Source organism: Patiria miniata, unplaced genomic scaffold, assembly GCF_015706575.1.
Source record: "Patiria miniata isolate m_02_andy unplaced genomic scaffold, ASM1570657v1 HiC_scaffold_16, whole genome shotgun sequence".
NCBI classification, from domain to species: Eukaryota; Metazoa; Echinodermata; class Asteroidea; order Valvatida; family Asterinidae; genus Patiria; species Patiria miniata.
This window is the reverse complement of record NW_024037054.1, coordinates 7,106,352-7,127,208: the sequence shown is the minus strand read 5'-3', so window position 1 is coordinate 7,127,208 and position 20,857 is coordinate 7,106,352. Positions and strand designations below refer to the sequence as shown.

The window sequence follows — 20,857 nt, the reverse complement described above, 5'->3', positions numbered from 1 at the left end:
ATCTCTTAAACTGAATTAAACAATTTTGATAACGCCCAACCGATCGTTGACAGCTGACCACCGCTCCAATGTTTTCCCATCACAACAAACGTTTGGTGTCACAATAACTGACAATGAAGCTTTGTACATTATGGAAATGTCGGTTATCGGTTACTGACGACGAAAGAAAAAGAAAATGAAAGGGCTATTTTGCGTTACTGTGCGATAAAACGAACGGTCGGAGAATATAAAACAATAAAGACAACAAGATAAAAAGTTATTTTATAAATAATTTTATTATATTTCTTTTTCTCTAGAATCTTAATCCTGATGATAAAATGTGTTCAATTTAAAGTACGCTTTGATAATTTATAGAGTGGAGAGTTTTTAAAAGATAATAAAGTTTAAAACGGGCATGGAGGGCGCACTTGAACCGGCTGTCGATAGAGGGAATGAATGACCCTCCCTTATAGTGAAATTCTTTCTGACAGCTTTTCATATTTACTCTCAACTCAAAAATGGTATAAAAAAGCGCTACCTTTAGTCCCATGCCCCCTTCCGGCTCCGGGATCAAGTGCAATATTACTCTCTCACAAAACAGGAATTAAAACATCGTAAAGTTGACGGAGTCTTCTTGGGCATATTGTCAACTTTTCGTAAAATATCATTTAGATGTAGCTCAAGGTTTACTATGCTGTGGTTTGATAAAATACTGTCAGCTATATGTAGTGTGGGCAAGGTATTCATACTAAAATTGTTATTCTAAACACATGACTGATTAATTACGTCATCTGCGGTAAGAAAATGTCAATGGTTGCTTTATTTGACCCGTGCGATTCAACTTTGACCTGGCCCTTGATAAAGCCGCTGGCGCTGCTCGCTCGAGTGGGGGCGCTCTTCGCGTGATAGCTCAACGACCATTGGTCAGATTGACGCTCATGCATATTCAAAAGATCGTGGTCACCTTCGTCCTCGGAGAGAACGCTGACGGGGCTGTTGGCCGGAGGTCTCATCGGGTGGCTGATGCTGATGTACTCAGCGAAGGGAATCTTGTAATGATGGGGTTCCAGATCGAAGTATTGTACCGGGTCATCATATAAGTCCCTCCCAGCCATTCTAGCTATCCCCCGGCTACCATTACCGTCCGGACTCGGTGCCACAACCGGCTCCGCGTACCTAACTCTTCGCGTTGAGCGAGTTCGTTTCCCGGATTGTGCCCCTTTGCAACGGGGACACTGCCTGCCCTGCTCCCCATGTGAGGAGTCTGGGTGCAAGAGCGGAGCACCTGCGTTACGCGGCGTGTACCTTTCCCCACCGGAGCCAGACCAACTGCTCTGTTCACTGCACGACTCTGACGAACTGGTCTGATAAACGTCTCCCGTAAATTCGCCAGTTTCATCTCCGAAACTCTCAAGCGACAGGATGTTAACTCGCATCCGGTTCTCATGCTCTGATGGTCTAGACGGTCTTCGAGCCATTTGCTCAGCCACTTTCCTGTCGTGGTCCTTGGAAGTCCGACCCTGCGTGGAAATCTCGTGAGATTTGACATCTTCCAATCCATACTTGTTGTACTGCGAGTACAGTGCTTGAAGTCTGAGCTTGTGATCCTTGTTCTTGTGCTTGTTTGACACAAGCGGTGGCTCACAAGGAATCTCATGCGTAAAGAGCGGAGCTTTCAACTTGGTTTTAGGTGACTGTCCATGTACAGAATCAGTTTGAACAGCATTGTAATCATCACTGTCTCTTTCCTGAGTGTTGGTAAATTTCTGACATTCTTCACTTGTCGGAGTTGTGTCTTGAGTAGTTCCTGTCTGGACGGGGGACTTGCTCTTCAACATTCGCATGATCTCTGTCATGTTGAGCTTGTCCAAGTCCGGTTCACCATCTCTCTCCCTTCTCCTGCTGTCTTGCAAGTCTCGGTGGTGCTTCAAATCCAGCTCGCCCGGAGTCGGCCTAGACAGGGACCTCATGAACCCTGTCCTGAGGTCAACTTTTGATTTGCTAAGGAAACTGAAAGAGGAACGCGATTTGGTAGACGTGTCCCGAGACATCAAGGAAGATTTACTCTTCAGAACGTTGCATGGTGGAAGAGGGCGCCCCAATGTCGAGGGGGCGTTTTGCTTGAAACTCCCGTTTCGTAACTCTCGGAATGTAGGGTCCGCGGATAGAAACCTACTGTCCTGGTTTTCTGAGACCGCTACCGTTCCATGCGTGGTGTCAGCGGTGGGCAAACTTCGCCGCGTCACGGCCAACACGGGCCGGTAGCCAGGGCTGAGTTGCAGGGACTTGTCCGAGTGTCGCCGGGTATGAAGCGAAGGCGTTGACGGTGTCTGGGTTGGTCCGTGGGTCTGTGGTCTCGGGCAGGGCCAGGAGTTGCTGGCAGACAGTCCCGTGACGTAGATGGCGGCGTCTTGGGGGTTCTTTATGGTGAAGCAGGCAGCCATTTTGACATCTTGGAGCTGGAGAGAAAGCATGCAAACAAACAACGATTAAAGACAGTCACTGTTGAAATGCCTAACCTCTGTATGCGTTTACACCCTATTTGACAATACAAATCAGGAAAGAGGAGTCCTTACAAAAAAATGATGTATGACATTCGAGAGTTAAAACAAGGCCATCCGAAGGGTTAGTTTAGCTAATGAAGACTGTTGCCTTCGGCTTACATCAGGCAAAAACAATATTTAGTCGTCATTCAAGGTCCGTGACCTCCTTAAGAACACTATTTTCATGAAACAATCGTCCACATAATACGAGGATGAAAATAAAGGTGTAAACAAATGTTCCACGATTTTAGATACAATAGTCTCTCCCACAACTTTTCTGTGGAATCGCCCAGTCAAAGATTTTCTTCAATAAGCAACGATCCAAAATGTCCTATTGGCGAATTTGCTGATTGAGCATGTAGTCTGTTGTCGTTGGGCTGTCGTGAATGACTTGTTTTATGTTGGAGAATAAAAAGAAATCCACAGGATTTACACAGACTAACACAAGCGCATCCTCACCATTAATGGCGAGTGGTCTCTATATTGGCAGGATACACAGAAATACCGGGCAAATGAGACAAGATAAATCTGCAGTATCCGCTCGTTTTGCCGATGTCTTTGCTTTTCCAATTATCGATGAATAATGACTATAGTCATAATGTTGGTGTCCATGCATCGAGTCGGCTGTTTCCCATCGAGTTGGACTGACACGTTACTTTGGCAACCAAAATGGGGTTCACCATTACAATGACTTCGTACATATACTTGACATATATTTTAATGAATAGTATCGTGACATTGCCATCAGACCTGTGTTAAATTCGGTTATTACATTATATTCTTGATTTATTCTTGCCAGTATTAAGTCTGTTTCATCCCTGCAATTATTTTGAAGGGGAAAAAGGAAACAGGATAACTCGGTTGTAAGTAGTCTGAATGACGTCATTCCGTTGTTATGACAACATCCCCCCATAAAAGATGGGATAACGACGAAGATGCGTCTTAATGATAATGGCGTATCTTTGACAGCCACTTAACTCGGCAAACATTGTAAATCAGATTTGTTGGCATGCAATCGCCCGCATGCACGCAGTGTATTTGAACATCAAAGGTTATCCTGTACTCGGGTTGATGTGGGTATCTATCGTTAATTGAGAGAGGAGGTGGGCGGAGTTGGAAATGGCAGGAGGAGGTTAACACACACAATTAGCAAGTGAAACCTCATGTGAGATCTACCCCTGTGTTCCTTAAATTCCGTCTACAAGGTCTGAACGGATGAGACGGAAGTTCCGAGAGTATAACAAAATTATCAACTATAGTGAAGGTTTGCGGTAACACCATGTGAAGATCTCTTTTGGAAAGATGTATGGTTCTGAAAAGAACCGATTGTTGTAAACTCGACGTTCCGATCAGTATGCTCTGATCGTCTTCGGAACATCGAGTTTTACAACCAACCGGTTCCTTTAAGAACCACACATCTTCCCAAAACAGATTGCCACTCGGTGTTACCGCAAATCTATACTACCACCATGCAACGTTTGAAATCTCATTTATAAAATTATTTACAGAAGACACATAAACTTAAATATTTAGCCAAACAAAATGTGTTAAGACTTTTTAAAACAGAAAAGACGCAAGCATTAAGGTTGTGAAAAAAATACGTTCTTAGCCAGATTTACAAAAAAAAGAGTGTTATGATCAATGCTCGATGTTGTTGAGCAGTCGAAAATGTAGATTTGTTGGAACGATTTTGGAGAAAAAAAATGCTAGAATGACAAACTTTGAAATCAACGGATTCGAAAAACAGGCAGAAAGTTCAAACCTTTATACTATGTAATGCAAACCGTGCGTGACTGTTACCAAGCACACAAACACAAAATCACTTACAAGGCTTTTTCTAAGAGTTGAGGGGTTATTTTACGAGTTCCAAAATCGACACAAATGTTCATAACAGGTAAGCTTGTAACCGAGTAACTAGCAACAAGCTGGGCCGGTATCGAGTGACAGTTGTTTTGGTTCACACGAGGACAACATCAAGGCTACAATCTGGTGCGCGTCCACCTTCTGTGGGATATCGGGGGTTTAGCTGAGTAATGAGAACTTTAATGTCTCATTACTTCAGTCGGAGACCAAGTAAATTTACACGAATTCATCTATTAGACGCAGTCTTGCAGTGCTTTGATGGGAGGTGCACCTTATGCAATAGCTGATCGACTTTGTTTTATACGATTAATGTTTATTGTCTTGTTAATTATTACTAGGCAAGATGTGAGTAAATTAATAGATGTAAAAATTAAAGGAGGGTTTTGTATCTTGCTCTCGAGATGCAGTTTTGTACATAAAAAGTACCGTAATCAACTTAGGCTGAATAACGTCAAGTTTACTAAGCATTCAAGGTCAGCTGTGGGCGAATGAAAAAAGTGTCAAACCAACTTTATTTTTATTTGGAGTAATTTATTGGAAATTCATGGTAAAAATATATCATTCAAACGCTACAACGATTGGCGTATATTTCTTGATCAAGTGCGTTCTTTTAGAAACACCAGTCAGTTTCTTTTAAATTATTTGTTTTGAGAGTTTGAGATTCTATTCGAAAAAGAAAATAAAGCGATTAAAAAAACTTGAAAAAATAAATTATTTCTTTTTTTTATTTCAGGTAGCGCATGGCAGCCCTGTTCCGCGATACCACTCACTACGTTGCTCCCTTCTCGACTTCCAACGAAATAAATCTAACGATTCCTATGTGAGTTTTTTTATCAAATTAATGTCTGCCCCTTCTGAAACATGGTTATGTTTCAGTTCCTTTACAGGGTTAAAAGCTGTGCGATTCTCGTGTTCGAAACGAACACACGTTTACCTGTGTCCGGTAGGCTATGGCGCTGACTGGAAGCCGCCGGGGTCTTTCCACCGAATCTGGCAACATTTCGGTTACCGACTGTTCGTCATTACCGTCACAAGTTGAGAGTTGCAGTCAACTTTGGATTTTACTCTGCTGTTAGCATCTTCAAAATCGTACAGATGGTTTAGTTCACCATATTTCATCCATCGTTGTCTACATACAGACGTTTACACAGCAGAAACATCGTGTGTGTATTCCTGACATTTATTATTAACGATCGTGTACGGAGGGAGGTGCACAGCCCACCCGTCTCCCTCATCAAGTTTTAAAGACTGCAATTGTCCGTCCTTTCAGAGTTAAATATCTCCGTGTACGCAAGAATAGCTACAGATCGAAACATCGACGAGTCAGTGATCATGCGCAGACTTGATAAGCTGACAACCCGGCAGGCCATTATGCATTACACGCTGTATGGCAGGTGTGCAAAATTACGTGTTGCTCATTTAGGATTTTGACAGAAAAGCAAATTCAGCTAAATTGTTGTACAGCATGCACATCAAACCAACTTAAAAAAAGAGCAGAATTATGGTTAATTTAGAGTCTGGTATACAGCCTAACTGTTCTGGGTCATTTTTCAAGCCTTGGCTTTGCCTTTGTTTCCCCTCCCATACTCCTAACAATAGAAAAGAAAGAAGGGGTGTAATAATTGGTTTCATGCTTTATAATTTGATTTTACTGATATAGCAGAAAATAGACGTATTTTTTAGCCAGTCTCACGAATCAGGGACCAAAAGCATTGAAGTCAGAAAACGAATTTCAAACTGGGGACAGGGACGTGGTTTCAGAAATAGCCACAGACACATCCAGATATATTTCTGTGAAGATTTGCGTTTCTAAAAGTTGAGAAGGACATACCCCTTAAGAAAAATTATGTGCTACTTACAAAAACTCCAAGGTTCATTCCAAGGAATAAACACATGGCTAGCACTTTCAAGTGAATACTGAGAGCAGCTGTAAATTGTGCAAAACGGACGTGCGTCACAGGTTCCTTTACAGGTGAGAGAATGGCCACCGTCCACGTTTCCTGTAACAGATGGTCTTTTCGACGACCGGAGGACGAGTGACGCGATGGAGAGGAAACACGCACGGGGGAAACTCGCTCGTCAGCCCCCTACTAGCGCTGGTGCTGTCTGGTGAACGACACTGTGAAAACTGTCTGGGAGTTTCGATTTTTGTTTTTACCCGCAAGCACAATCATTTCAAGATCGAAAAATAAAACAGGGTCCATCTTTGCTTTTTTTATCAGATATTTCAGTAAAAGGAATTTTACATCCTCAACTTTTGATCATTGTAGGTCTAATGAATAAAAAAAAACGAAATTACGAGGAAATGGCCAAGAAAAATTAAAAAAAAACTGCATGAAACTGAAATTGTTTTAGCGAGAAGATGCTTTCAAATCAAAAGGGCAACGTTGACGATTGCACTTTGTGATGTTGTCATTGCACTTTCTTTACACTTTGTCTTTTGAATTCTTTTCACTTGTTACACCTGCTGTCTTTGAGATGTCAAATTGTCTTTGTCGCTAGTTTAATTTCCTGTGGGAAATGTACTTTTGAATTATTAAACACGATGTCATTTTTAGCAATAGATAAAAAATACATGTATCAAAATATTATTTACGAACTTCATTTCGGCAATGTTGTCAAAATGCACCTGTGATTCTATATCGTCAATTTAATGTATAGTGAAGCAAGTTATACAATTACTGGCTCGCATAATTATTTGAAAACTTGCTCACTTGTCAATTTAACAGTTACGGAGACAATTAGAAGCGGTCTTTATAGATACCCTGGGTTAATATCCCCCCCCAAAAAAAAAATCACCTGTTATATCGATTGCTGCACTAATAACTATAGAGACTCAAAACACTGACGTCTGTTTTGGGGAACTGAAATAAATTCCAGCCGCTGCAGGCAACACGCGCCGATTGTTTAGGCTTTCGACCAACCTCCCTCCTTGATTCATCGCTTGTTTTAGAGTCAATAATCGTGACTAGAAATATATTTGACTGGTTTGCAGTTGCTGCTCAGCTGATCCTAAATGCCTACTTGAATCTGATTAGCATCTATTCTTCCATTTCAGAGTGGTGCAGTAAATATCTCTACAGGCCTAATTAGTTATCAACTTCAAGTTGGAGCCATGAGTTCACATACGCTGACATCGATTCAGTCGCAATCTTGGCGATAATAAATTAGCAACTTGAACAACATCATAATCTGATCGACCTTTTTAGTTTTTCTTCTTTATCAATCGTATCAATGTCAATAACTAACACCGAACTGTGTGATCCTTGAATCTACCACTCTCGAAGTACTCAACTCGATGATACTCCCCCGGCAATATTAGCAAATTTACTGTCGCGGTCATGAGCTTGTGTCAGTGAATTAACGGCGGAAACTCGAAGAATGAGAACCATTAATTGTACTTGTCGAGAATTGTCAAAGGCACCTGCAGTTAACATGTAATTAATTTTAATAATACATAATTATATTCTTAGTCAACGCACATGAAAAAACTGTTATGCCTAACAATCGACAGTGTGTCCCAACAAAAATTGTCCAAGCAGATATTTAATTTCTCAAAAACTACTTAACATGAGTGTTTCACCTTAATGGAGCATATTAATTATACTCTTGTGTATATCCAGTGAAAATGCCATGGAAATTTGTTGAGGCAAGCCAGAGATCTAACAGATTATAAATGACTGTGGGTTTTTCACCCGTTCTAATGGGATGGGATTTACACAGTTAACTTAATTAAAGCCCATGACAACCTGATGCACTGATATCACTAACTGTGTAAATCCAGTTATTGGAATGTGTGAAAAACCCATAGCCTTTTACAATCCGGTAGATCTACGTTTTGCATGAACGGATTTCCATGGCATTTTCACTGATTACTCCATCAAGATAGAATACTCATGATAAGTAGTTTTTCAGAAATTAAAGGACATCTGCTAGCACAACATTTTTGGGACGACCTGTGTTGGGTTTCGTACGTTGAAGTGATCCTGTGGTTTTTTTAGTCCAAACTTATTCATCCATGGTCCAACACATACGGCCCTATTAAAGAAAACTTTGTGAAAAGATTTTGCAAATATCTTGGATTTATACTGTTTGAATTGTCAGCTGCTAAACTATTACACAACAGCCCTGAACATCGCAATATCCAGTTATGAGATTTAGATTTAATTCTAAACTACTGGTGTCATATTAAACTGTATTTCTTGAAGATATCTGAAAAAGTCACATTCAAATTATTAAAAAAAACTTCAGGGTGATTCTTTTCTCTGTATCGAGGAACTAGTTCAAAATGTTTGGGGTTCAATAAGCATATTTTAAAACTTGTTTTTGACAAAATGCATAAGCCTACAGGTTTCCATATACATTTCAATGTATTTACCTTCCACAGATAACAATAACAACTTGTATGCAATCTACCCCGTCTACTGAAAAAATCTACGAGGAATTTAAACTTACCTAAATTGCGTCCGAATTGAATGTTTCTCCTCCTTTTACAGTGTTGACGGCAACAGTTCCATTATCATCTAACTGTCTCCAAACTTGCATATCGGGGAAACATGTTTGAGAAGCGTATCGATTTATTTTCTCGATGTTTTGCCTACGGTGCCGCGGCTTTGTTTGCAAAAGGCTTAAATTTTATTGGCATTTAACCGGTCCTCAATAATCAAACGTCCGTACACATCACGGCCTTTGCTTGTGTGTGCGTAACCGTGCCTGGCATACGGTTAGATTTACCGTGTATCAAGCCCTGGCGTGGAGTCACATAATATCCTTTGTGTCATTGGTTTTGATGACTGTGTCCACAGCCTGGCAACCTAAAACAAATACCAGCCGGTCAATGGTTAGGCTAGAGAGCTTAAAGACAATGTCCGATGTGGCTAACTCAATTTGTGCATCTGCAGCATATTGAGTGTGAAAGGTCACATATCCACGATGGTGATTTGAGTTTGTTATAACTGCTTTATGTTAAGATCAACAGACAAGCTTGATGTTTTATTCCATATTTGTTTTGTATAATTGTTTCAAGTGAGGTCTGTTTAATTATCTCAAAACTCTCGAATATTATTATGGCCTTGTGGTTATTGGAAGTGTGGCTCGTACGGTCAGAGGGTCAGGGGCTCGAATCCAGCTGCTGGTCATAATGTTGTGTCCTTGGGCAAGCCACTTTACTCCACTTGCCTCTCTCCACGCATGAGTATAAATTGGTACCGACATTAGCTGAGGAGCGACCTGCGATGGACTGGCAATCAATCAGGGGAAACTAGAAATGTTCTCGGCTGCTTCAAGCTTATAGGTAACCGGCGATAAACGCCGGTTTATGAGCCACATTTTGTCCGTGACATGCAGAAATTCGTTAATCTACAACCCTCAAAGGTACAGTAACCATCAGGCTCAAGTTAGAGTTAAAAAAAATGGACTACAGGTTGCCACTTTAAGGTATTTCATGGACTGAATTGGTTTTCAGCATTTTATCTATCTTGTCTTGATTGCGTGTAATACCCGTTGCTAATTGATAAGCGGTGATAAAAACGCGACAGATATGAAGGTGTTGAGCGAATTGCTCAATCGTTATGATAGGTCAGATTGTTGACGCACACGGACGGTTAGTCTGGACAGATGATGCGGACGCCCTCTACCGTTCGGTACAAGCTACTTCATCAGGAGAGACACAGTCTATAGTATGCAGATAACACAAAAGTTCATTCTAAGAGCACAAATAGTCATTGCTTGAGGTTTAAGAAAATGTGCACTATTTAATAAACTTTCAAGTGATCATGCGAGAGAATAGTTGGATCTAATTCTTGATTTGTGACAGTTTAATTGACATTCCGGTTTTTAAGCTGATGTAAAAGGTCACTCCATAAATGTAGGGTCCAAAGTGTGACAAAGATCCTGTTCCTGACACCTCGGGACTTTGTAATTTCCAATTCAAGTATCATTAAGAATGACTTAACACGATTTTTGTTATTTGTTGGGTAGGTAGTTTGCTATCTTGATCACTCTTTGGATAACGACTGCATTTAGGAGTGCGTCGGGATTGTACAATCATATATATCAGATGCAGCAGGGAAACAAAGTGGACCCCAAATTTAAAGAATGACACATAGGCCTATTCATATCATGAAAAGCAGGCAAAAGCTTCCGTCTTGTGTTTCTGAGTATAAGAGTTGCCAGATATGTTCCTGTGAGTATGTAAACACCAGCAATCGTAGACTAGGGACAAAAGGGTTAGGGCACAAACAAAGGGTCAACGATTGACCGATAGTCCACTACTTAAATTCGTGCACAAACCAATGAGAGCTGTTGCTAAAAAGTTATTTCATAAAGCACATTTGATATTTAAACAAAATATATTTTTTTTAGTAAATTTCATTCTAAAGCTTCGGCCAAAAAATAGTTCTGCTTCCGGTTACCTATCCTATTTTGACGGCCCCTACCCTACCCTAATTGTTTATATGGGAAAATGCGGGGGAAAAAACATCAATTACTACCTTTTACCCTTGACTACACGCAGACGCCTCCATATGATCGTACACACAAAAAATCCCTACCTCCCTACCCTATTTTCAAATGTCATGTAATCGGAAGCAGACCTATTTTTGGGGCCTTATTTAACAATTATTGGAACTATGTTAAAAAAAAAACGGTTCAAATTTAAATAGGAACATTGCACAGATATAATTATATCTGGACGGAAAGGTGTGATATTTTTCCACTAAATATAAAAGGTACATAAATTGCACAAACGTACAAAATTTCCTACTGAAAAAAAAAATCAATTAGTACAGTATTATGAAGTTAACGCATTAAAATATTATTACAAGTTTCTTTTTAGTATCAGCGATGATTTAACATCCTTGTCGAATACGCATAATCCGTGCCACCTCTTTTTGATTTTTTTTTACGATGAGTCCGGTTCGACTTCTAAATTATTGTCTAAATCTTGGACAGTCGTTTTGGCATCTGTATCCTCACTGACTGTATTTGTTTCAGTCTCGCTCGGAGCCACTGATTGTTCGTCGTCTTTATGTGAGGATTTCACGCTGAAAAGGGATATCTCCGAATCAGGTGTATCCGACCTAGCCTCGAGTTGGCGAATCCTCTTATGTCTCGCCCCACTGGCCTGAAAAGCAATCTCGTCAAAAGAGGGCGCCTCGGGCAGCTCGTACTTGGCACCCGCGCCTGCGTAGAAGCGCGGGTGGCTCTTCTGTCGCTCAATCTCAGCACGAGTCAGCATGGGCGGGCCGAAGTAGTTGGCCGGGTTCTCCCGTTCCCACTCCTTCTTGGGAACCAACTCCACGTCGGTGATGGCAGGAAGGTTGCTGGAATCCCCGACTCCCTGGTTGAAATGCCTGGGTCGACCGCTCCTCTCCCCTCGCTTCTTGGCGAAGATCTGGGCGGTCAGGTCGGTGAAGTTGGTGAAGAAACCCAGCCCGTCGGGCACTGTGAAAGCGCTGACGCTAGTCTTTTTTTGCCGTGCTGGACGGTCAACCTCGCTATCCTGCTCCTGCCTCTCCTCATCAGAGCTGGTTCTCTGTCGGCTGAATGACTGTCTTGATATGTCTCCTTGAGCGAGTCTCTCTAACACCTGTCTGGAGTTCAACTCAGGCCTGACCCTGTTGACTATCGTCATCGTGGAGAAGTTTGCAGCCGAGATGTGGATGCTCGGGAAGTTGGCCTCATTCCGGAGGGCAGAGTTGCTACGTCTGTTCAGCCTGTCGCACTCGTGGCAGGCCTTGGGCCCGAGAACATCACAACATTCCCGGGACATGTTGTTCACTCGATCGTAGAGGTCATCATTGAGGAAGCTCTCAGTTCTCACACACGGTCGTTCGCGGAACTTCATGCACAGGTAGGCGTGTTCCCGCTCTCGGCGTTTCCGCCTGCCGGTCGGTGTACCGCTAAGGCTTGCATACCGAGGGGAGCCGTGCTGCCGGACTCCCATGGCTGAGGAGATGTTGAGTCGCCGCTCCGTGTGGAACTTTTGCTGCTCTTTCTCGATGGCAACCGTGGCAACATCATCTGCTCTCATGTTGAGGTTTTCCAAGTCAGACAGTTTGAGGGACAAGTCGATATTTGGTGGGGCTGTCGAACTACGTGTTGCGTCGACATCAGTAGAATCCAAGTTAGCTGGGTCGGTATTTGTGATTGGTACTGACTCGCATCTGGGCTGAGCTTTGGAATTGGGCCGGGATGCCTGTTCCGTTGACACAGAAGGGAAGTAGTCTTGCATAGTATCGGCATTCTGTCGGCTGTTAGGTCTCGTGCGGACCTCATGATCACCGTGTGGAATGGACTTCTCTATGGAGAAGTAGACGTCCCGAGGTGGGCTTCGGAAGGGCGCCACCTTGGTGGAGGTCACTCGCTTGATTTGGGTCATGCTTCTCAGACCACGCGGGGTGTGGTCAGTGCGCCTGCGTGTTCGTGGACTCACGTTACCGGTGACCAACATGGCGAAGAACAGTTATTGTCAAAAAGTGACGTCAGTCGCTACCGTGAGGAACTCTTGCGAGTTTCGGCCCCAAGTCTGGCATCTGCGGTGTGAAAAGAAGAAACATATGTAAGATTCTAGAAAGGGATTTTATGAAAAAAGATATTGTCAACAATTAAAATGTATTTTTATTGAATTGTGTCTGTGTAAAAGACCAAAATACATTGCACACCCGAGTATCAACTATATGAAAAAAAGTCATGAAATGGAATAAAAAAGATGGCTTTAACTAGTAAAACAATCAGGATAAAGAAATGTATTGCATATTGCTACCTTTTGGAGAATGGCGTAGGCTCATATGTATTCGATTATGTAAGCAACAGGGATCAGTAGACTTTTGCATCAAATCACGTAGAGAAAATTCATTTGGGTTACTTGGTTCTAATAAAAGTATTTCCTAAACCGGTAGACGTGATCGAGTCAACTTCATAAGTCTTGTCGTTCTGATATAACATCATGTTCTAAATGTATCAATCCCGTTAATGTATTGGCCCTTTAAGTAACCTTTTTTCACGATATGTTTAGCCTCAAAATCTATAAAGTGAAACGATGAAACCTATTGATGATAGTGATCGAATAAGTAAGGTCCCTCTTCGGCACCTGTCATCAACATGTAAATTTACGATGCAGCAAATTTAACGTGATTTCATGACAAAGCACAACATCTACCGACTGTTTAAGTTTGAACATGTGAAAACATTCAAACAACATGCAGTCGTTATTTTGGCAACATAATAATGTTAATGGTGCCCCATAAACCCAGCTAGCTTGTCTGTGGAAAAAAATGTTTTACGAAATGCCCTTAATGACTTCGGAATTATGTCTTTCTATGAGGCACTCGGGCTACTGTGGGGAAACGCGTACAACGACATGGCCATTAGCCTAATGATTAGTACCCATTCATGTACCCGCTGTTAACATTACAATGCTCCATACATACCGTGTAAATGCTTCATCATCCCGGATACAAAGTACCCTCACACAGTATCCGCCGGTAGGCCTACTCCAAAATGTTTCTCTTTTTGATCACTTCATGTTTTGGACCAACATGAACTTCACCAAATCCATTCATCGATGTCCCGTTCTACGACTCGCGGGCTAACGAGATTCCCTTGCATAATATACAGTAGTCAAAATTCATACAATATATTCAGGATTTGGAAACTATGCGTGCGGTACAGCACTCCATTGTCGGTAAACAACAAAACCTCTCCAACCGAAGGTGAACCTTTTGACACGGCGGGGTAGTGCTTGGTAACGGGGCCCGCGGGCCATGTAGCCCCATTGAGCTCCGTGTGTACACTAGTTGACGGTTGTCTGTGTACGGGTTCATCACGTGAACAATACCGGGACGGGATCGATGTGCGGGGCATTGGGTTATGGGTTAATGCATGGGGGAAGAAGATTCGCCCTAAGGCAAACCTTTACAAAAGTTACGCTCAGGAAAAGGCAGTCATTTCACTATACAGGGTGGGGAAACCCACTTTTGACAGCAATTTTCACCTACTTGTTGAGCATATTTCAAAAATTCAATTTAATGGTATTAACCCATTGATCTTTAAATATTAGTGACGAAAAGATCATTGCAAATGCATATTTTTCTCTGAGATATGGTAGTTTACAAAATGTTATGAGCCAAACCTGTTTGTCCACGGATGGCTTTGTTCCATCCGCTTGACTGAGCTCCGGAGCTTGATCTGAAGACAGAAACACTCCAAAAGACTTAGGACACCAGTGATTTTGGTGACTTGTACTCAAATAAGCATAGTAACACTATTCTTGCGAATGTTTTAAAAAAAAATTTTCACCATGTATAGTTACAGAGCTATACTTCACTACATTATAAAAAATAACCAGTTCAAATAAGATAAGTAAGTAGGTTAAAAAAAATTCAAAAGTGGGTTTCCTTCTTTTTGAACCACTCAGTAGAATGATATTTTGGATGTCAAACCTTTATTTGTATAGTTTGTATATACTTATAAGTATTGGACCTGAAGGAACTAGTTTTGAAACTGTTTTTTTTTCGAAGATATGGACAACATTCAATTTTGAATAACAGCAGCGATCAAATACTCTTTTTTTTTCGACAATCGCACATGTATTTAAAACAAACTCAATTTTTTGTTCTCTAAATAAATGTTCCACTTGTATGTTTTATTCCAACCAAAAAAAACTTTTTTTCCTTTTTTGGGCGTCTGCTATACCCTCCGAATTGTGTTATTTTTGGGCACAGACAGAACCGCCCTGCGAGCAGACTGACTCCCGGTCCGTACATTATCGATACTAATTGTGGGGCGGCAATCAGCCTACCCTGCGAGAACGGAGTTATTGTCTGGCTGCAAGAATTTCGAAACTTATAAAGTAATGATTCAATAACTAAACCTGGGCTGATTGTTGTTTTTTTCCGGCCGATGGCTCATTCAAGTAAATAACTTTTGTTTTGCTAGAGAAACATCAATTTGTTTATAATTAAACTCGAAAATAGGGGAACGCAGCTTTAATTCACGGAAACTGAGTTTTTTCCTTGTCGTTTCCCAAGTGTATGGACAATTGAAACACATTTTTCATGATCGTCCAGGAAAGGCAGGAACATGAGGACAAAACATACAGGCAACAATTGAAGGGAAAAAACAACTCAGTTGGGGTAGGCTTATATCGCTATATTTTATAAATTAGGCCCCTACTTAGGTGATATCCGCATGCAATCGGAAGAAGTAATTGGTTCTAATTTTCAGTCAAAGAAACGCTGTGTCTGTAACAATCTCTATTTCATAGTATGCATACAGGAAAAGAAATACGGGAAAAGAAATGAGCCAATCAAGTTCTTGAACCCGTAAACCTTGGAATAACAGTCAACTCACTTATCCAAGCTTTGTGATTAATATAGCAAGCAGTCATAGTATCGGTGTGCCAAGATGTCATTCACTAATATGAATACACTTCAACCCTACAGTTGCTTTATCCATATTATCTCTATTATCGAACTTCTTCCAGGTAATTGTACCACGGCTTCCTCTTAAAAGTGCACAGACACTGAAGACCGATAAAGAGACAAAATGCTAGGGAAGAAATGTTCAGTTTCACACGAAGTACAGAAAATAAAACCTTATGGAAAACGTAGTGAATTGGGCGCAGTGATCATTCGGTCCTGGGCATGATTCGAACCCGGGTCACAGAGATGGAAGGCGAGGAAATTACCAACCCGATTACCGAATAAGGAACAGTCTTTTACCCAAGACAACTGTAACACAGAAATAGGCCTACGCCTTGCATAATCTCAGAAAGACAATTTAGACATTTAAGTTTTCCGTCATTGTATGATAATTTTGGTTAACAACGGGAATGTGCAAACATGGATGGCTGTTTTGAGCTTCCGTAGCATTTACTACAGAACACCACACATTTTCGTAAGAATTTCCAGATAAAACTGCAAATGAAAAGTATCAGTGGCTCTGTGACAGGCATCGATCCATCGTTTTTGTTTTATCTTTCAGTACTCCGAGTGTTTTCGTAAACATATCCTGAATGGCCGACAATCACTGTAGACGACCCCTCGCCATTTGTATTGTTCCAAGAACAAAAGAATTGTTGATACTAAGTGGTAACCACGGGAGACGGTTTGCAGAAAGCATTTGGCGCGCTAGAAGCTGGTATGGGGGTAAAGTTTGCTTATAACAAATTTGACTTCAAAACGACTGTTTAATGCACGGTACAAAGCAATCAACAGAGACGTGTTGTTACATTGCAGCCAAACATCCCCTATAAGAGAACCTGTGATCAAATTTCGTTATCACATAAAAATTGACATGTCACAGTTCAGAAACAATTGCAGTATTTTGTGTTATCATTTCGGCCATCCCTTCAACGGCATTCATGAAACAGCCGTTGAACTGTTGGTACCGACGACCTCTATATTTGCCGACTTTTGACGTCTGATTTGCATAGAGTTTGCGTTGAGAGGGATAACTGTAATGAATATTATAATACAGATTTGTTTGTCTCGTTGTGTAGTAGCACATGTTGGGCATCTGATTGCAGTATCATCTTAATCATCAGTCGCTTTAAATAGCTGTATCAGCCTTCAAATGCGATTAACTTCTTCATTTGTGCGCCGTCATTTTGGCTCGATCATCGGCTTTCACAAATCCTCCAACACGGTGCACAATGAAAACCTGTACACAGCCATGCATGGGCTGAACTCATTACTGGAGCAAGATTGAGCTCAACCAAGACTGATGCTTCAATAATAGACCCAAGATATAACTGCTATTCCATCCAAGTAAAAGACCGTACAAGAAGATACAAGACCCCCGTGGCCGCAGTCTGACTGATTCTACCAAGTGAAGACATCGAGACGGTGAGCGAGTTTCGTCCAGCAACGTTCGCAAAAAGTGGGACAACTGCATCTTCATTCACAGGTGGTTGATTCGGCATAAGTTCGTCCGACTAACTTTCTTCTTCATAAAACCACGGCTACATTACTTTCAAAAGGTGGGCATTCGGTTAAATAAACTATTTCTTGTTGTAAATTAAGTAAAAGTTTAAATTTCCTTCCCCATCCTGTAAAACCAGTTTGATAGTTGCTATGAATGTCCGAATGGAAGAACCACAATAAAAGCTAGGTTTATAAATCCAAACATTTACGCCTTTTGTAATAACACTAACATTAGAAAACCATTTTTCCCCTCTCACTAAAAGAAACAAAACACAATTTGGAAAAAATTAAGACCGATTTTGTTTTTGCGCATGGTGGGTCATTTTTGGAAGAACATGCGTATACAAAACGGCGGATGTTATATAGGGCCACATGAGAGACACGATAACAAATTAATTTTCAAAAGTGTCACGGCCTGCTGGAGCAAAAATGCTTCTGAATCCCAGAAGTTTTAACGCCAAAAACATTCATATCGTTGAGTTTTCTTTGTTGCCCGAGAACGTTCTTTGACATGAAAATGATATGAACTCGTTTTGATTCAAAGCATCATCTTTTTAAATCGGGTTTAATGTGCCTGTCTCACCCCATGCAGACTACTTCTGGTGTCAAATATTACACAGAAAAATAGGTAAATTCCCTTTATGTAAATATATGTTAATTTCCGTTATTAAGCTGTTGACACTTGATTCTCGTTACTTTTTTTAGTAACAAAAATACAACCTTAAATCTGAAGCATAAAAAGAACTAGGGCCTAAAATAAGTTTGGAAACCGCTAACTAAATCTCCATTAGTGAGATATCTAAAGTACAGCTGTGTTAAGAATAAATTCTTAACGGCAGAGTACACAAAATGCACCACATAATGACATAATATGGCACAGCGAGAATACATTACTCCTCACCATTAGGGAAGAATATAAATAACAATAGTTGATAATGAGGGTTAAGGACGGTCCGTAGATCATAGTACAAAGGTGAGCTTGCATTTATGAGCGTCGTTTGAAATTTGGTACAAATTGAGTATGAACACAAAGATTCGGATTATCAAAAACAGCGAACTATTTTTGCTGTCATAAACACACTGATAACTGACTTAACTCTGCAGTCGTATACTGAAAAATTGAACACGAGAACACATGTAATCTTAATCTCGATCAAGTTCACGCTCCTCTCAGAAGAAAAAAAATGATAACCAAAAATATAAGCTTCGTCCGGTCAGTTGCAACTAGAAAGATTAGCAGTTTGGCCAGAAGTTTCACCTGTTCATCAGAATTCTTTTTTTGAAAATCTTGTATTAAAGTACTGTTACCTGGTTTAAATGAAATACGCATGTTTTCTATCTCTACAAAAACATGTTCTTTCTTTCTTATGTGGGCACTCCAGACCTAAAATAAACGGTTTTGTTTCATCGTGCATCCCAATATTATTTAACCAAGGAGGCAAGTGCATATAAACAAATAGCGCACATTACTAACGTCCTAAGGGGTCTAAAGTATCTTTACACAGAACATTCTTTAAGTGTAGTGTAAAAAGCAATTAGAGTACCCCTACATTGCAATCAATAAGATTGAATGCTAGGAATCCTGGCAGGTTTATTTATTGTGTTGACTTTTCCATCGGAAACATTTTGAGTATCACTTGGCACGTAAGACGTGCAGGAAATTGAGAGTATCGTTTATCTGGGTACGAGAAGAGTGCAAAGATTTGCTCTCAGCAGTATTGGTCTACCACAGAAAATGCTTGCAGTGACAACTCCCATTAGTTTCAACTGCCCTCTGGCTATATAGGAGGAACGTTCAGGGCAGATACGTCAACAAAGCTTAAATTCAAAACTCAGTCACGTTGATACATCATACAACACTGTGTTCCTCATTAACAATGATGCAGACTATTTGTCTTTTCGACTTTTCGTGACTAGGCCTACTTAAAGGCTGCTTGAAACATTTGGCGTACATATCAGGCCGATTTCTTCAATAGGTAACGTTCACCGAGGCGAGTAAAAAAATCGAGCTTTAGAAGAAAAAAACGGCAGTACAAAACGAAAACACGAATATCTTTCGGGAATCAAACAGCGCACTTTCACCACTATTGATTCGAAACAATTACTGCACAGACCGTGGACATTTTTCGTATCAAGTGTTTTCATTTCACAAGAAGTCTGATGTGAGACATCAGAGTCATCTAAGAGTTTAAAGCTGAAGCTAAAGACTTTACCCGGATAACAGTACAGAATTGTTTGCGGACATGTGAAGAGACCAAATCTCTTAGAGAAGTGGTTCGGAGGGGAACCAGAGACTCTGTTATTAGAATACTTATTACTTGACTAGTTTAAACGGCTGATTCATGCCAGTTCAATTTTGTGTTATATATTCTTGAACAGGACGTGGGTGGAAGGATCATGCAGCTATGAAAAGTGTAGAAGACACCGTGATGGAACTATGCTGAGACACAAACCTCTCCCACCGATCCACCCTGCGATGTCATCCTACAAAGCACCGGTCAAGTCATCCGTCTCATTCGCAGATTTAGACACTACATCGCTCCAGCTTGACAGCAGGCACAACCCGGGCCAAGCCCAAGCAAGCAGCGGGACAGTGAGTACCCAGCGCGGGCTTGACGTGTCGAGAGCTCCGATGAACCGGCCGGTGTTTCACGCTCGCCGGAGTACCGTGGTGGGGTCTACCAACAAACCGGAGGATGGCGTGGCAGCGCTATCGGCTGCGTTATCCGTCCGCTATCCACTGCTTCAGGACACATCCACTAACGACTTCAAACGATCCAGATCCATGTATACGACAAACGCAACGCTTATGGAGCGTAAGAAACCAAGTGACCTCAAGACAGACAGGTTTGATAATCACAAACGACACTCCAACCGAAGGAAAAAAGACCAAGTTTTACTGACTAGAGGAAGTCACCACTCCTTTCCTCCAGGGAAAGTCATCAAGAGAAACGATGACAACAGCATCATACCTCAGATGTTCCCCAAGGTACGGCGAGTGGACCGAGGCGGACCCTGCCCCACTCAGCTCTACAACCAGACGAAACTCTCGTACTCGGAGAAGAGCAACGGCTCAATTCAGCTGGACCACTACGTCAGGAGGAACTCCCGCCCTCGGATGGAGCCGCTACGGGTTCCCTCGACATCCACAGCAACCTCTAGCGAAGAAACCTTGAACTCTGTCATCTCTTCAAGTAAGATGACGCTGGAGGGTCGTGACTGGCCAGGCAGGGGATTCTCGCCTTTCTTTAGACCCTACAGTTATCTTGACGAGGACTTGTCTGTGCCACCAAACTCGGAGATCGGACCTTCCAGAGCGCAGATGTCGACTACTCCGTACGAACATTGACCACCTTGACAAAATACAACATTGCTTATCCATAAGAAAGCAGTCAACTCTTTCAATATTGGTGGACAAGGCGAAACAGAAAACGAGTACAAATTGTATGACAACATTGAGAATAAAAGATGACTTCCTTTGACTTATGAGTGTCTCGAGTTATCTTTATTTTGAACAAATTAGAATGAATTTCATATAGCCAATAC

General features: G+C 41.4%; 3 protein-coding genes across 4 annotated transcripts; 1 reads left to right on the top strand and 2 right to left on the bottom strand.

Annotated features, from left to right (window-relative positions):
• Positions 1-11: 11 nt before the first annotated feature.
• LOC119722821 lies at positions 12-8,929 on the bottom strand. 2 transcript variants are annotated; one of them, XM_038193183.1, is made up of 2 exons: positions 5,320-5,436; positions 12-2,438 (listed from the first exon to the last, which is right to left on the bottom strand). In XM_038193183.1, exons 1-2 carry the CDS (start codon positions 5,383-5,385, stop codon positions 762-764), a joined length of 1,743 nt encoding a protein of 580 aa, XP_038049111.1. In that variant the 5' UTR covers positions 5,386-5,436; the 3' UTR covers positions 12-761. The 2 variants fall into 2 exon arrangements, with proteins under 2 accessions (XP_038049111.1, XP_038049112.1); XM_038193184.1 differs by lacking the exon at positions 5,320-5,436 and adding an exon at positions 8,841-8,929 and having other exon boundaries at positions 13-2,438.
• A 1,786-nt stretch (positions 8,930-10,715) lies between these two features.
• LOC119722820 lies at positions 10,716-14,173 on the bottom strand. The gene is made up of 2 exons (XM_038193182.1): positions 13,817-14,173; positions 10,716-12,919 (listed from the first exon to the last, which is right to left on the bottom strand). Exon 2 carries the CDS (start codon positions 12,835-12,837, stop codon positions 11,287-11,289), a length of 1,551 nt encoding a protein of 516 aa, XP_038049110.1. The 5' UTR covers positions 12,838-12,919; positions 13,817-14,173; the 3' UTR covers positions 10,716-11,286.
• A 2,669-nt stretch (positions 14,174-16,842) lies between these two features.
• Positions 16,843-20,793, top strand: LOC119722818. The gene is made up of 2 exons (XM_038193180.1): positions 16,843-17,367; positions 19,691-20,793. The coding sequence occupies exon 2, from the start codon at positions 19,749-19,751 to the stop codon at positions 20,658-20,660; it is 912 nt and encodes a 303-aa protein (XP_038049108.1). The 5' UTR covers positions 16,843-17,367; positions 19,691-19,748; the 3' UTR covers positions 20,661-20,793.
• Positions 20,794-20,857: the final 64 nt, after the last annotated feature.

Coding starts and splice junctions, on each gene's coding strand:
- LOC119722818 (XM_038193180.1), top strand. CDS start 19,749: ATGCTGAGACACAAACCTCTCCCACCGATCCACCCTGCGATGTCATCC.
- LOC119722821 (XM_038193183.1), bottom strand. CDS start 5,385: ATGTTGCCAGATTCGGTGGAAAGACCCCGGCGGCTTCCAGTCAGCGCC. Junction 2,439..5,319: donor CCATAGCCTACCGGACACAG/GTAAACGTGTGT, acceptor CTTTCTCTCCAG/CTCCAAGATGTCAAAATGGC.
- LOC119722820 (XM_038193182.1), bottom strand. CDS start 12,837: ATGTTGGTCACCGGTAACGTGAGTCCACGAACACGCAGGCGCACTGAC.